At 37.2% G+C, this 15,562-nt stretch overlaps 1 protein-coding gene and 1 long non-coding RNA gene across 14 annotated transcripts; one reads left to right on the forward strand and one right to left on the reverse strand.

The window, feature by feature from the left end:
• On the forward strand, nt 6,528–11,755 carry LOC107645950 (protein ALP1-like). 13 transcript variants are annotated; one of them, XM_021103987.1, is made up of 6 exons: nt 6,528–6,900; nt 6,971–7,063; nt 7,879–7,965; nt 8,259–8,777; nt 8,862–9,087; nt 9,179–9,836. In XM_021103987.1, exons 4-6 carry the CDS (start codon nt 8,265–8,267, stop codon nt 9,574–9,576), a joined length of 1,137 nt encoding a protein of 378 aa, XP_020959646.1. In that variant the 5' UTR covers nt 6,528–6,900; nt 6,971–7,063; nt 7,879–7,965; nt 8,259–8,264; the 3' UTR covers nt 9,577–9,836. The 13 variants fall into 13 exon arrangements, with proteins under 13 accessions (XP_020959646.1, XP_020959647.1, XP_020959648.1 ...); XM_021103988.1 differs by having other exon boundaries at nt 8,263–8,777; XM_021103985.1 differs by having other exon boundaries at nt 6,529–6,900; nt 7,840–7,965.
• On the reverse strand, nt 12,294–14,382 carry LOC107645952. The gene is made up of 2 exons (XR_001621601.2): nt 14,090–14,382; nt 12,294–12,803 (listed from the first exon to the last, which is right to left on the reverse strand). It is a non-coding gene; the product is annotated as an uncharacterized LOC107645952 (long non-coding RNA).

The following is a 15,562-nucleotide window of genomic DNA, read 5'->3' on the forward strand; positions in this document are numbered from 1 at the left end:
TAAGGTAATATATTGGTAGGCTATTCAGCACTGATTTGATGAGCACCAGCTTACCCGCTTTGTTCAGGACCTTCGCTTTCCACAGGCTAAGTTTCTCTTCCACCTTATCTATTATCGGTTTCCAAGTTTTCACCATGCGCGGATTCGCACCCAATGGGATGCCAAGGTACCTCACTGGTAAAACCGCTTCATTGCACCCCAGCATACCACACGCCTGATCTACCCATTCCTGATCACAATTCACTGATATCAGATTTGACTTATCAAAATTAATGCTGAGCCCCGACATCAACTCGAAACACTGCAACAGTCTCTTATAATTCACGATTGTGTCTGTGACTGGTGGACAAAACAGTATCGTATCATCTGCAAATTGTAAGTGTGACAATTCGATATGCTCTCCTCCGACCAGTAGCGGAGCAATGCGTCCATTCCTAACTGCTTCTCCCAACATTCGATGCAACACCTCGACCACTAGCACAAATAAGAAAGGAGAAAGAGGATCCCCTTGTCTAAGGCCGCGCTCCATGTGAAACGGCTTGGAAGGTGACCCATTTATCAGAACAGACATAGTGGCAGTACTAAGACACTCCTTCACCCAATTCCTCCAGCACTGTCCAAACCCCATTTTCTGTAACACTATATCCACAAAACTCCATCGAACTCTATCATAAGCTTTATGAAAATCCAGTTTGATGATTGCTGCTTTTTTTCTCCGCGCCTTCAGCCAATGTACCGTCTCACAGGCGATGAGAGCACCATCATGAATTTTTCTGCCTTTGACAAACGCAGTCTGAGTCTCCCCCACCAACCCCGGCATAACTGATCTCATTACTGTAAGTTACTCTTGTAACTCCTTAATTTGTCGGCGTAACTCCTCCATTTTAATCTCTTGAGTAATTTTACGTTTTGGAGCCATCTTTTACTACTATGTAATGAGGTTGATGCTTAGGCGCCGATGTTATGATGATGATGATGTACAATGATGATGAAAATGTACCAATGATGATAATGATGAGAATGCATTAAGATAATCACCAACGGTAAAGGCCCTAAAAGAAGAGAAAATAATCCAGAACTCCGCAGTAGACAATCCGCACTGACGACGACTCGTACCAACTAACGCAGAGACGTCATTTGTCTCATCAATCTTGACGAGGTTAACAACCCCACTATAGTGAAAATAGCCGAGAACCCACATTGGTTTGCTAAGCCAAGGATGCACCCCTAGAGAAAAATAAACACACAACTTATTTAATATATAACTCAATCAATTCCACTTCATAAGCAAAAGAGGTACATATGCATATTTATACTAGTAGGGGAGAAAAACCTTCATGACTCAGGTAATATGTGAGACTAACTCATAATATAATATAATAATATATATTAAATTAGACTTCTTTATTATGCATTTATGTACACATGTATATATTTTGACACCCGCCTCTACCAGCATTAGTGCCTTCATTTGTCTCTAGCATTTTGTTCTTTCTTGTGTTTACAACAATCTGAGCAGGGATAAAAAAATTATGTCTATACAAATAATCAACACTAAATTAATTATTATATATTTGTATATAAAAAATATGTTATTTAATTTTTTTAATATATATTTTATATTTTAATTTATATTTTATTAGTAACTAATTTAATAATTAATTTTTTACGTATACATAACCTGTCATGTTAATTTGAATTATTAGCTTTTTAGGAGGATGGTAACCTATAAATAGTTGAAATGGATATCCTATACTTTACATATACTTTTTAATGGAAATTAAATATATAGACATAGTAAAAAGTAAGAATTTCCTTTTTCCGCTTTAGTAGCATCAATAAATAAGATTCTTACGGTTTGTTATGACTTATGAGTAATTCTTGGCTTTTATCTTAATATAATGAATTAGTAAATTGATTTTATATAAGAGAAATGTTAAAAATATTATCAAAATTTATTATTTTTTATTATTATTTTTAGTTATTAATTTAATTTTTTTAATCTAATAATTCAATTAATTAAGATGCTATTTTTTTTTTGAATAAGTGAGCTCAACACAATAAAGTGGAGTGACAAAGTCACAAACAAAGTCTCAAACATAAAAATAACCAATCAAAACCTGAAACCAATCCTTAGTGTTATCTCCGGCAATGCCGTCAACAACCAAAAGGATCGAAACTACACTATTCTCTGTAGCTGATAAAAGATATGAGAAACACCTCTTCCATTCCGGTTTCCTTGTTATTAAAGATCCACCCGTTCCTCTCTAGCCATGCATTTCAAATAACTCTCAGTCCACCTTTACTCGAATATCTGAAAATTTCTCAAGCCATTCTACACTCAATAGAACTCTATCAATACGACTGCAGGAGCAGCCTCTGAACCAAGTAAATTTTCGATCATTCAACGGTAGGTCCACTAACTGCATATCTTGAACCCAATCCTTGAACTCTTCTGCTGATGCTGTAACCTGTCCTGACCATTCCTCTCTTCAATTATAGTGAGATTACTTATATTATAGTGAGATAAGAGTATATTTATATTTCTCTATTTTATATTTATTATAGTTTCCTTATTTATTTCATAACACGTTATCAGCACAAGACTCTGATCAAATTTTTAGGAAGGCTCAGGTAACAAATTTTCATTATGTCGAAGCTCTCTCATCTTGAATTCAATGCTCTTAATATATCTGAAAATAATTATTTATCATGGATACTAGATGTTGAAATTCATCTTGATTCAATGGATCTTGGAGATACCATTAAGGCTGAAAATAATGCATCCCAAAAGGATAAAGCCAAAGCCATGATTTTTCTTCGTCGTCATCTTGACGAGGGATTGAAAATGAATATCTCACATTAAAAGATCCTGCAGATCTTTGGAAAGACCTTGAAGAAAGGTATAATCATCAGAAAACGGTGATACTTCCTCAAGCCCGGTATGAATGGACGCACTTGCGTCTACAAGATTTTAAATCCATAAATGAATATAATTCTGCAATGTTTCGAATCACCTCACGAATGAAATTATGTGGGGAAAAGATAACTGACCATGATATGTTGGAGAAAACTTTCTCAATCTTCCATGCCTCAAATATGCTCCTGCAGCAGCAGTATCGAGAAAAAGGGTTTAAAAAATATTCTGAGTTAATTTCTTGCCTTCTTGTTGCTGAACGCAATAATGAGTTGCTCTTGAAAAATCAGGAAGCGCGCCCAGCTGGTGCCGCCCCATTTCTTGAAGTAAATGTGGCAAATTACCCCAGAAGAGGTAAATGGCAAGGTTTCAATAACAAGAAAAATTATGGAAGGAAAAGGAATTATATTCAAAAGAGAGGATCTCACCAGAAGTGGGATAAAGAAAGAAATATCGGGCAGAATAAATTAACAGAGGATAAGTATTTCCGTTGTGGTGGAAAGGGCCATTGGTCACGTACTTGTCGTACCCCAAGGCACCTAGTCGATCTTTACCAAGCATCTTTGAAAAAGGACGATAAGGGAAAAGAGTCGAATTTCGTTTCAAATGATGCTAAAAATTCCACCACTCATTATGATGTATCTGATTTCTTTGAGGATCCTGAAGAAAATATTGGTCATTTGATCAATGATGGAATAGTTTAATGTGTGAGATTGTTAAGTATTCATGTAAATAAATAATGTAAAGAACTTATTGTTAAGTTTTATTTTCTATGTATTTAAGTTTCAAATATAATGTATATAAATAATGAAATATTAATGTTTATGAATTTTGAAATCATTAAATGTGTCATGTTTTAAAATAAAATTTTAGTATATGACATTATTTTTATGTGTAGTATTTCTTAGAAGTATAATTCCGATCAAGTATTCAATTTAAACTGTGCATACTACTCATTTTATCATTATTTGTCTTTGAAGAGAATGGCAAGGATATGTAATGAAGATGTATGCCTTGCGGATAGTGCAAGTTCGTACACTATTCTCAAAAGTGATATATATTTTACCCATCTTGTGCCAAAAGAAGAATGTGTTAATACTATTATTGGCTCAGAAAATGTAATTGAAGGCTCCGGAAGAGCTATAATTTTGTTTCCCGGAGGAACAAAATTCATAATAAATAATGCACTGTTGTCTACCAAGTCTCGAAGAAACTTGTTGAGCTTTAAAGATATTCGCCGAAATGGATATCATATTGAGACAATGAATGAGGAAAGTCATGAGTACTTATGTATCACAACTCATGATTCAAATAAAAGGGTTATATTAGAAAAGTTACCCTCACTTTCATCTGGTTTATATTATACCAAAATTAGTGCAATTGAATCACATGCCACTGTAAACCAGAAGTTTACTAGCCCAAATAAATTCATAACTTGGCACGACCGATTGGGTCATTCGGGAACAACCATGATGAGGAGAATTATTGAAAACTCTCATGGACATTCACTAAAGAACCAGAAGATTCTTAAATCTAGTGAATTTTGTTGTGCTGCATGTTCTCAAGGGAAGTTAATTTTAAGGCCATCACCGGTAAAGATTGGATTTGAGTCCCCTGAATTCCTAGAAAGGATTCAAGGTGATATATGTGGACCTATTCATCCACCATGTGGATCTTTTAGATATTTTATGGTCCTGATAGACGCATCTTCGAGATGGTCACATGTGTGCTTATTGTCTTCTTGCAACCTAGCGTTTGCGAGATTACTGGCTCAAATTATTCGATTAAAAGCACAATTTCCGAAAAATCCAATCAAAGCAATTCGTCTTGATAATGCTGGTGAATTTACTTCTCAAGCTTTTGATGCTTATTGTATGGCTAATGGAATAAGTGTTGAACATCCAGTAGCTTATGTTCACACACAAAATGGGTTAGCAGAATCACTTATTAAACGCCTCCAATCAATTGCTAGACCCTTGCTTACGAGAACAAATCTCCCAACTTCGGTTTGGGGGCATGCTATTTTACATGCCGCAGCACTTATTCGTTTGAGGCCAACGAGTTACCATCAGTTCTCTCCTATGCAATTAGCATTTGGCCAGCAGCCAAATGTTTCCCATTTAAGAATATTTGGGTGTGCGATATATGTTCCCATTGCACCACCTAATCGCACCAAAATGGGACCCAAAGAAAATTAGGGATATATGTTGGATATGATTCTCCCTCTATAGTGAGGTATCTTGAGATACAAACTGGGGATGTATTTAAAGCCCGGTTTGCGGATTGTCATTTTGATGAATCAAAATTTCCAACATTAGGGGGAGAGAATAAGCTTCCTGAAAAGGAACTTAACTGGAATGCATCATCGTTGATGCATTTAGATCCTCGATCAGGGCAATGTGAACTGGAAGTTCAAAAGATTATACATTTGCAAAGAATAGCAAATGAATTGCCTGATACATTTTCTGATACAAAGAGGATAACCAAGTCGTATATACCAGCGGAAAATGCCCCAATTCGAATTGATGTTCTAGTTGGACAAATTGCCACTGAAGCAAATACACGTCAGAAGCGTGGCAGGCCTGTCGGTTCCAAAGATAAAAATCCTCGAAAGCGAAAAGAGGTAAATACTATTCCTGTTGAAAAAGACATAGTAAAGACACCTGTAGTTGTCCAAAATTCTGATATAGTTTTAACGCCAGAAGACTGATGAGCGGATAATTTATACGCTTTTTGGCATTGTTTTTAGTAGGATCTAGTTTCTTTTAGGGATGTTTTTATTAGTTTTTATGCTAAATTCACATTTTTGGACTTTACTATGAGTTTGTGTGTTTTTCTATGATTTCAGGTATTTTCTGGCTGAAATTGAGGGACTTGAGCAAAAATCAGATTCAGAGGTTGAAGAAGGACTGCAGATGCTGTTGGAAAGTAGACATCCAGGGCTTTCCAGCAATATATAATAGTTCATACTTTGCCCAAGTTTAGACGATGCAAACTGGCGTTGAACGCCAGTTCTACGCTGCATTCTGGAGTCAAACGCCAGAAACACGTCACGAACTAGAGTTGAACGCCAAAAACACGTTACAACTTGGCGTTTAACTCCAAAAGAAGTCTCTGCACGTGTAGATTTCAAGCTCAGCCCAAGCACACACCAAGTGGGCCCCGAAAGTGGATTTCTGCATCAATTACTTACTTCTGTAAACTCTAGTAGCTAGTCTAGTATAAATAGGACTTTTTACTATTGTATTTTGATCTTTTTTGGAATAGACATCTTTAGTTGGATCTTTGGACCATCTTTAGTTTTCATCTTTAGATCACGTTTCGGGGGCTGGCCATTCGGCCATGCCTGAACATTCATCACTTATGTATTTTCAACGATAGAGTTTCTACACTCCATAGATTAAGGTGTGGAGCTCTGCCGTTCCTCATGAATTAATGCAAAGTACTATTATTTTTCTATTCAATTCAGCTTATTCTGCTTCTAAGATATCCATTCGCACCCAAGAACATGATGAATGTGATGATTATGTGACGCTCATCATCATTCTCACTTATGAATGCGTGCCTGACAAACACTTTCGTTCTACATGTAAACAAGCTAGAATGAATATCTCTTAGGTAGTGTTTGTTTGCAGAGACTAGAACTAATACTGGGGGACAGGGTCTCAGTATTGTGTTTGTTGAGGTAGAGACTAGCACTGAAAATTGTGTCTCTGTCTCAATAATTTGAGTATTTCAGTGCTTCAAAAAATTGGGGACACTAGAGACTGGGACAAAGACAGAATTTGAACCAATTAATTTCTACCTAAAATACCCCTAAAATAATTATGTAATTCCAAAATTACCCTTTCACTATATGAAATTAGGGCTTCAGTTTTTACTCAGCCCCTCGAAACACCTTCTCCTTCATGCTCGAAGGAGATCCTGGTCGGCGTCCATAGGCAGCGAAGGTCCGTCAACCGCGCCGGCGTAACCGGTTGAAGGTAAGCGCTTGGGACTTCCGACGTCCTCTCCGTAGGCCTCCGTTTCTGATGTCGTCTCCCTTGTTCACAGATCTGGCGGTCCCACGAACCTGTAGGAGAGAGCCTGCCGAGTAGGTGTGGAGTCCATCTGAGAGTTTTTGCGACCACAGTTTCTGTTATCCAGGTTAGTAATGCTCCCTTTCTGTGATCTGGGTTCCTCTGTCTTCATTTGGTGTCTGATGCAGTTCGGATGAAGAGGTTTATGTGTAATTTATTTTGTGGAACACTAGTTGGCAATAACTTAATTGAATGATTAACTTCAAATTATTGTCATAACTGTATTTTATTTGGACATAATAGGAATGGACATATGCTGTAGTCCTCATTTGCCACATGAAACATACTTGCTGCATGCATCCCTTGCATCTGCTGAAATTGGAATCAATAGCATGAGTCACGTTATAATAATAATAATAATAAGGAATCTCAATTCAGTGTTATGTATTGCTTGCGTAGATGAGATGAACCCGATTCATGTCAATGTTCAGTGTTTCGGTATTTTAGGTATTTTAGTATAGTTTTAGTTAATTGAAATAAATAACACAGTTGAAACACTAAAATAAAACATTTGAAATATTTGTGTGAAGAGGTTTGTTGTAATTTATTTGAAATATCCATCTGTCGTTGTTAAGATTGCATATGGAAGTGACATTTTGAATGAGATGCAAATCTCATGACTCACATTATCTTAAGATGTTATGTTGAATCAACAAGTTGTTATGCTTGTAGATAGTCTCTGTTGAATGTTTTCTATTTTGTCACTCTGTTTTTCGAGTGCAGTTCTAATATTTTGGTAACTGCAACTATGTGAGACCAAGTTATGTTGAATAGTTGTTTGGTTTTATTTTTCGTGGAAAATACTGTGTGTGCTTTCTAACTCAAAAGTCTTTTTCTTATAAGGCTCAAGTTCTCATTGCAACAATTGATTGAGGTTTGCAGTGACAGAGAGTGGTAGTTTACTCACATTCAAAGGGTGTAACTATAAATTCTGTTTGTTGGGTGATTAGAGCTTGCTTCTTTGCTAAGGTAAATGTTCCAAAACTATGCTAATTTATTTTATGAAATTAATCATGGAATCTTAATTTAGAGACTAACACTGCTTTGTTGTTAACGTTGGTTTTCATAAAAATTCCAAAGTCCAAACTCCATACTCCCTTTAAAGTTTTGTTTGTTTCTTTTTCTTTTAGTTAATAAAAATATATGGTAAGCATTTCCTTGGATGTAATCACGTTATTAATAAATAAATTTTAATGAAAATTTTGAAGTTGTGTAAGAGTTGTTTGGAAATTATATTTTTTTTAATGAAACGATTTTGGTAGGAAGAAATGGAGCGGTCGGAAATTATTAAGCGATGCGTGTCTTTTTATGAAGAGATGAGATCCAACCATGAAGAAAGAATGTTGTTCTTTGTGCTTACGCTGTTTGTTTACTTTAGGGATAGAACTACTGGGCAACTATCGTTAGGCGGAAGAATGAATAGTAGAATTAGACGTGAGGCGTTAGAGCGTATTGTTGGTGAGGGTGATATGAATTGTATCTGGGAGTTGAGAATGAACACAAATACCTTTGCTAACTTGTGTGAGTTGCTCCAAGTTCATGGAGGACTTACAGAGGATGGTCATGTAAGCCTGCCGGAGCAGGTTGCGACCTTCTTAATTATCTTAGCGCATCACAAGAAAAACCGTAGTCTACAGGTTAGATTTTGTAGGTTCAGCGAGACAGTGAGTAAGTATTTTAATAAAGTTTTGAAGTCTGTAATACGGATTCAAGGGATGTTGTTCGCGAAGGCTACACCAGTTGCCGAGGACTGTGTGGACCCCACATGGAGAAGGTTTAAGGTAGATCTTATTCGATGTTCTGTATGATTCATGTTTATCTGATGGATTCTCTATTTGAATATCAAAGCTTTCTATGGATGGTAGGGTTGCTTGGGAGCATTAGATGGCACTTATATAGAGGTGACAGTCCCCGAGTCTGAGAAGGCAAGGTACCGGACAAGAAAGGGTAAAATATGCACGAATGTCTTAGGGGTGTGTAACCGGGAGATGGGTTTTGTCTACGTACTCAGCGGATGGGAGGGTTCGGCATCTGATTCACGGGTACTTCGAGATGTAATAACTCGTTGTAATAGTCTTAAGATACCCCACGGTAATTATGCCCTCTCTATAGTTAAGCTTATACAACTAGATTGAGTTCATGATAGCCACCGTCTTACCTTATTTGCGTTACTTGTGCATAGGTAATTACTATTTAGTTGATGCTGGCTACACAAATGGTCCGGGGTTTCTTGCACCGTATAGAGGGACTCGATATCATGTAAGAGAGTGGGCCCAGGGAGCACGTGCACCGCGCAACTACCAAGAATATTTTAATCGGGTACACTCTTCTGCAAGGAATATTATTGAGCACTGCTTTGGTTTGCTGAAGAAGAGGTGGTCCATCTTAAGAAGCCCTAGCTTTTATCCCCTAAAGACACAATTTCAGATAATTATTGCCTGTTGTTTGCTGCAAAATTTCATTAGAAAGAGTATGGAGATGGATCCGGAGGAGGAAGGTAGCATATTGGATGAATTCACGCCCGATGGAGACGAGGAACAAGATGGATTGATCGATGTGGTCGAAAACACGAACGAGTAGAGTCACTGGCGTGACAACATAGCAAATGAGATGTATGAAGAGTGGTGTGCGAGTCATACGGAGTAGTGTTGTGTGGTTTAGGGTTGTTGTAATGGCGGCAATTTTAGTTGTATCAATAGTTGAGTGTTGAGACATTGTAACAGCACATTATTTAATTTTTGGGTACTGCGTATTTGTGATATTGTTTGGTGTTTTATTTTCATTTGTAATGGCAACGACCAGTGTTTTAATAATTGAACTACTTGTCTACTTTTTCCTTATTTCATCTCTTATGGCAAAGACCAGTTTTACTAATTTTATCTGTGGTGTAATTCTTTGCTATTCTTCATTGGTGATAAGTGATTGTAACTTACATTATTAATGCAGGGTCTTTATTATCGTAATATTGGTAGCAAGAAATGGAGAACAAGCGAATGTGGAGTGATGAAGAGACATTGGCCTTTGTTGGCTTCATGGAGGAGTTTGTCGTTGACGGTCAGCGGGCTGATTGTGGGCAGTTTAAACCGGGAACATTCGAGAAGCTGGCTTTGAAGATGTTGGAGGCTTTCCCCAGTTGTACACTGACCGCGAAGCATTGCAAGAATAAGCACAAGCGGCTGAAGGAGAAGTACCAGTACGCCGCTGATATGCTTGCTTGTAGCGGATTTGGCTGGAACAACGAGAAACAATGTGTTGAGGTTGACAGCAAAGACGTCCTTGATGCTTGGTTGAAGGTGCGTGTGTTTGAAGTATTTCATTGGGTTATTCCTACTGTGTGCTACTTGATAAATCTGTTTGAATATCATTGGGATAAATTAATCATTCATGAATATTTGGCTGAAATTTTTCCCTGCCAGATTGCTCAGTTTAAGCACTTCGATATTTGCATTGAAATTTGACATGATAGGATCCTACTTATCATTGGATTGACAAAAAATATTTCAGTAATGCAGCAGACAATAATTCATTCAATCTTTTGTGTTACATATGTGAGATTGCTAGAGTTAATGCCCAAAATATCATGAGCTCATCACGGATTAGTAGCTCACCTACACATAAAATGTGAGCACCTAATCTATCTTAAATTTTGGGATTGACAAATTTTCAAGACTTGGTGCAGATTATGTAGAAAAGGATTCAAACTCAAAAGATATACCCTGAAGAAAGGTGGATTTGAATATAATTAATACTAGGGTAACTGTTTGATTAAGTTTGCAGTTTCATGAATGGAAAAAATAGTGATCTAATGATTTCTGATATAGTTATCTTGGTTATTGAGTTGTTTTTGCTGAATTATTTTGTACTTGTCCCAATGATGCTCTGAATGGCTACTGATCAAGTTTGTTTATCTGTAATTATCATGTTTTCTGAACGTTACTAATTCCGGTGTACAAGTTTCGCAGGCACATCCGACCAAGTTCTACAGTCCTGGCAAGCTATTTCCTTTATTTCACCGGCTGGAAGGTATCTTTGGCAGGGATAGAGCCACAGGAGTGGCGGCCGTTAGTGGCTTCGATGCGGAGGAACAGGTTAACGAAGAGACAGACGACACCGCTGCTGGATTTGATCAGTCCGAGATGTCTCCACCTCCAGACCAAGACGGAGTTGCAGCAATGCAAGGACAAGCATCACATTATGAGGTCGGTGCGAGCGCGGGAAGCACTAGGCAATGCGGGAGGAAGAGGAAACAGGTTGACGTACTCGAGAGGATGGCCAATCAGATTCAGCAATCATCGGCTGACCAACGAAAGAATGCCCAACTGATAGCTGATGCCATTGTTGGTGTGAACGAGAAGTGGAAGGTTGGCGAGAAGCTCACACAGCTTGGATTCGGTGATGACGATGTGGTCAGGGCGATACTGAAGTTTGCCGAAAGTCCTAATGTGTATGCACACTTCTGGGGCTTATCAGATTCACAAATGATTGGGCTCGTGCGTTCCATTATATGAAGTTGAATACTTGTTAAGTTTATTAGCTTTGGCTTCTGGTCTTAAGTTTGGTTTAGGGTGTTAACTTTTTGGAAGTCGGGTTTTAGGATTCCAGGACAATGTTATGTATAGCATGGTAAAACTTTGGTACCATCTGTGTGTTGCTATGTTTTCCATACCTAACTATGCAACTTCCTTTGTTTTGCTCTTATTTGGATAAATACTTTGGTGGATGATTACCAATATTAACAACTCTCTTCATTTTCCGCCTATGTTATGTAGTTTACCATATCTTTGTATTTAATTTGTATTAGGATTTAGCTTACAAAGATTTCATTCTAGTAAGTCTAATAATTCTATGTTTAGTCTTCTTAGTAAAAAATAGTGTTTTCTAACAAGACAATAATGGCTCCCACAACATTTAAGTGCTAAAATAGATATGCACAAAGTCTTCTTCCTTTAACCTACTTCTAAAAATCTTATTCATAAAGAAACTTCAGATAAATTTATGAAAAAAGCTATGGCCAATCATACAAGGAAGAAGAAAAAGCCATGGCAAATCATAGCAGCAACAACCTAATCCAATTGGCAACACATATATGCTTATGCAATAACCTTGACATTCAGAACACATGGGGAGAAATTGGATCAAAATTTGAATGATAAAAGGATCAAACCCTTGCAACATATTTGGAAGGACTAGCATAACACCCACTTCTGGGCCTGTTTTCTTTGATAAAGTAAAGATTTTCATTAACATGAGCAAAAGGATGATATAAAGTGGGGAATAAAGGTTTCACAAAAGCAAAAGCTAAAAAAAGGAAAAAAGATTATCCATAAAGTATAACTTTTGAATGTCTCAACATGTCCAACATGAAAAGTGCCAAATATGTGCTACTGTTATTACAATTTTTGAAATGCCTATTTGAGTTCAAAGCCCATACTACAACTTACACAACACCACAATGATCAACACAATACAAAGACCGGAAACAACAAGCTGAACGCATGATAGAAACTTCAGATACACAACATCAGCATGAAGTTTTTCCACTCGTTCGGTCGTCTTAAAATTAAAGTTAAGCTGAGAAGATCGATCCTCTCCAATGTCAGAATGCTGGGTATTTGGACCTGCCCACCTGAACCATCCACATCTCCTTGTTGGACACGCGTAATACTTTCTACCCGGGTTGGCCACGCTATTGGAAACTTGCAACGGTGCTCTTAACCCACACTCACAAAAACGGTCTCCCGTTGTGTTCCCGCTGCCGTACGTACCACTTGTAGTTCTTCTACTTGTGGAAGCCATTGTTGACCACCCTATAAATGTAACAGTAACTCACAATAGTTTTAATGTAGTACATACTACACATAAAAGAAGAAGAGGATTCATATATGAAACAACCAATCATGATTCAACAAGTGTAAATTCAGAAATGGCAAAAAAAGTTTTGGTAGGAATCAATACAATGCTCCTGTTATTGTCTTTTTTTTTTTGCAAAAACAAAAGAAAAGTTTTAAGAAACAAACAATTTACGGATTTCAACAGATATTTTATGTTATAATTCATTTTTTGATTAGTTGACACTAACAAAGAGTACATATTCTGAAACAGATCACTCAAACCATATCTTCTACTTTTTTTTTCTTTTTTTTTCAACTATAATCACAACTGGATCTAATACATAAATTAACTAAAAAATAACAATGTGTTAGATCCCCTCCTACAAAATCAGACACCCACCACTTGCTAGTGCTAATCATAAGGTTTGATGCAATAATCCAATAAAATCACATTTAAAAAATGAGCAGTAGAAAAAGGTGAAAAGGTTCATTATTTTCCTTCAGGTAGCATGGGTGTGTACAAATTCTCGTAGCCTTTTCAGACAAGCTGCAGCCTTATTGGAAATTAATATATAAAAGGATATTGAAATTGAAATACTAATGATACTACTAGATAAAGTGCCTAACATATAAAATAAAACACGATGCTAGGTTTATATATATACTCATTTCATATCAAATTGCCATGGTTTGAATCTAATCATGTCCAATTAGTAAGTTTAATTATAAGACGTGACAGACCAACCTATCCTGAATTTGATTCCATGTAGTTAGAGTACCATGCAATGAATTGGAGCTTTATAAACAAAAAAAAAGGGATATGTACAAAACAGAGGATCTTAATTATTAGTAATGTTTAACAATTATTAGGCATCAGCATTGACCAATTGTGCTAATTTATGTCCACTCTCTCAAACAAAACCCTAGATAAGATATGTATCTATCAGATGTTGATGAACTAACATGCAAAGATCATAATTTGTTTTATTTAAGAAACATTCCATGATTGATGTGTGTCACTGGGTCATTAAAAAACAGTATCATTATTCAGCCTCCAACGATAACGAATCAACAAAACAACCAATGCACAACAGAGCTAATCCTATCAACCAATTCACAACAGAGCAACAGACCTAATCCAATCAAGCAGTTCACAACACAACAACATAGCTAATCCAATCAACCAATTCACAACAGAGGTAACCCAATCTAGGGAACGGGGAAGGAGCACCTATTAAATTTTGAAACCATACGAAACTTACCTAATCCGTGCACCCACAAACACCGGCGACCAGACACAGAAAGCCGGCACCGGGTCGACGCACAACCCCAGACGTGGATTCCGCAGCGGCGCCACAATTCACGGGGTCCGTCACGGGACGACGAACATCAACCACGGATCGCTGCCGACTCGCCTTCCTTGGTCCCACCAAAAACAACTGACAAGCTCAGGTCCTTGCGGCGGCGGGTCGGGCTCTAGCCATCTTTGCCGGAAGAGAACAGGAGGAAGGGTTCATTGGAGGAGAAAGGGGGTGAGGGTAACTCCAACTTACGAAAATGGTGACAGAGCATTTGGACCTTTTTCACTGAGAGGATGGGATGTAGCCATTGACAACGGGGATTCCCTACATAAAGCTTGCCATGGAAAGGAGTAGGAATGATTGGATGAAAGCAGCAGGAAAGCAGAGGTTCAGAGGAACGAAAGCATCTCTATACGCTTATCTGAAATTCTTACCAATGAATTACATAAGTATCTCTATCTTTATTTTCTGTTAATTTATTATTATTATTCAAAAACTCTATAACCAATTATTATTCGCCTAACTGAGATTTGCAAGATGACCATAGCTTGCTTCAAGCCGACAATCTCCGTGGGATCGACCCTTACTCACGTAAGGTTTATTACTTGGACGACCCAGTGCACTTGCTGGTTAGTTGTATCGAAGTTGTGAACGAAAAAGAATTTGAGATTAAGAACATGCGTGCCAAGTTTTTGGCGCCGTTGCCAGAGATCACAATTTCGTGCACCGAGTTTTTGGCGCCGTTGCCGGGGTTTGTTCGAGTTTGGACAACTGGCGGTTCATCTTGTTGCTCAGATTAGGTAACTTTATTTTAATTTTAAGTTTTTGTTTTTATTCTTTTAATTTTCGAAAAATTTCCAAAAAAATAAAATATATTTTTCTTCATAATTTTTTAAGAATGAATTCTAGTGTTTCATGAAAAATGTTGAAGCCTGGCTGGCTGTAAAGCCATGTCTAAATTCTTTTGGACTGAGGCTTCCAAACCATCAGCATAGAGGCAAGTTAATTTGATGACTTAGCTGTTGAATATCTGATTTACATGCTGAAGCTTGGCTGGCCATTGGCCATGTCTAGTGTTTTGGACCGAAGCTTTCACTGAAAGCTTGGCTGGCTAGTGAGCCATGTCTAATTCCTGGACTGAAGCTTTAGACTAAGAGTGCAAGATTCCTGGAATTCATATTAAAAATTTTGAAATCCTTATTTTTTTTTCAAATAATTTTCGAAAAAACAAAAAAAAATCATGAAATCATAAAATCAAAAAATATTTTTGTGTTTCTTGTTTGAGTCTTGAGTCAAATTTTAAGTTTGGTGTCAATTGCATGTTTTTATTCTTCTTGCATTTTTTCGAAATTGTGTTCATGTGTTCTTCATGATCTTCAAGTTATTCTTGGTAAGTCTTCTTGTTTGATCTTTGCATTTTCATGTTTTGCATCT

This window comes from Arachis ipaensis, chromosome B06 (genome assembly GCF_000816755.2).
Source record: "Arachis ipaensis cultivar K30076 chromosome B06, Araip1.1, whole genome shotgun sequence".
NCBI lineage: Eukaryota > Viridiplantae > Streptophyta > Magnoliopsida > Fabales > Fabaceae > Arachis > Arachis ipaensis.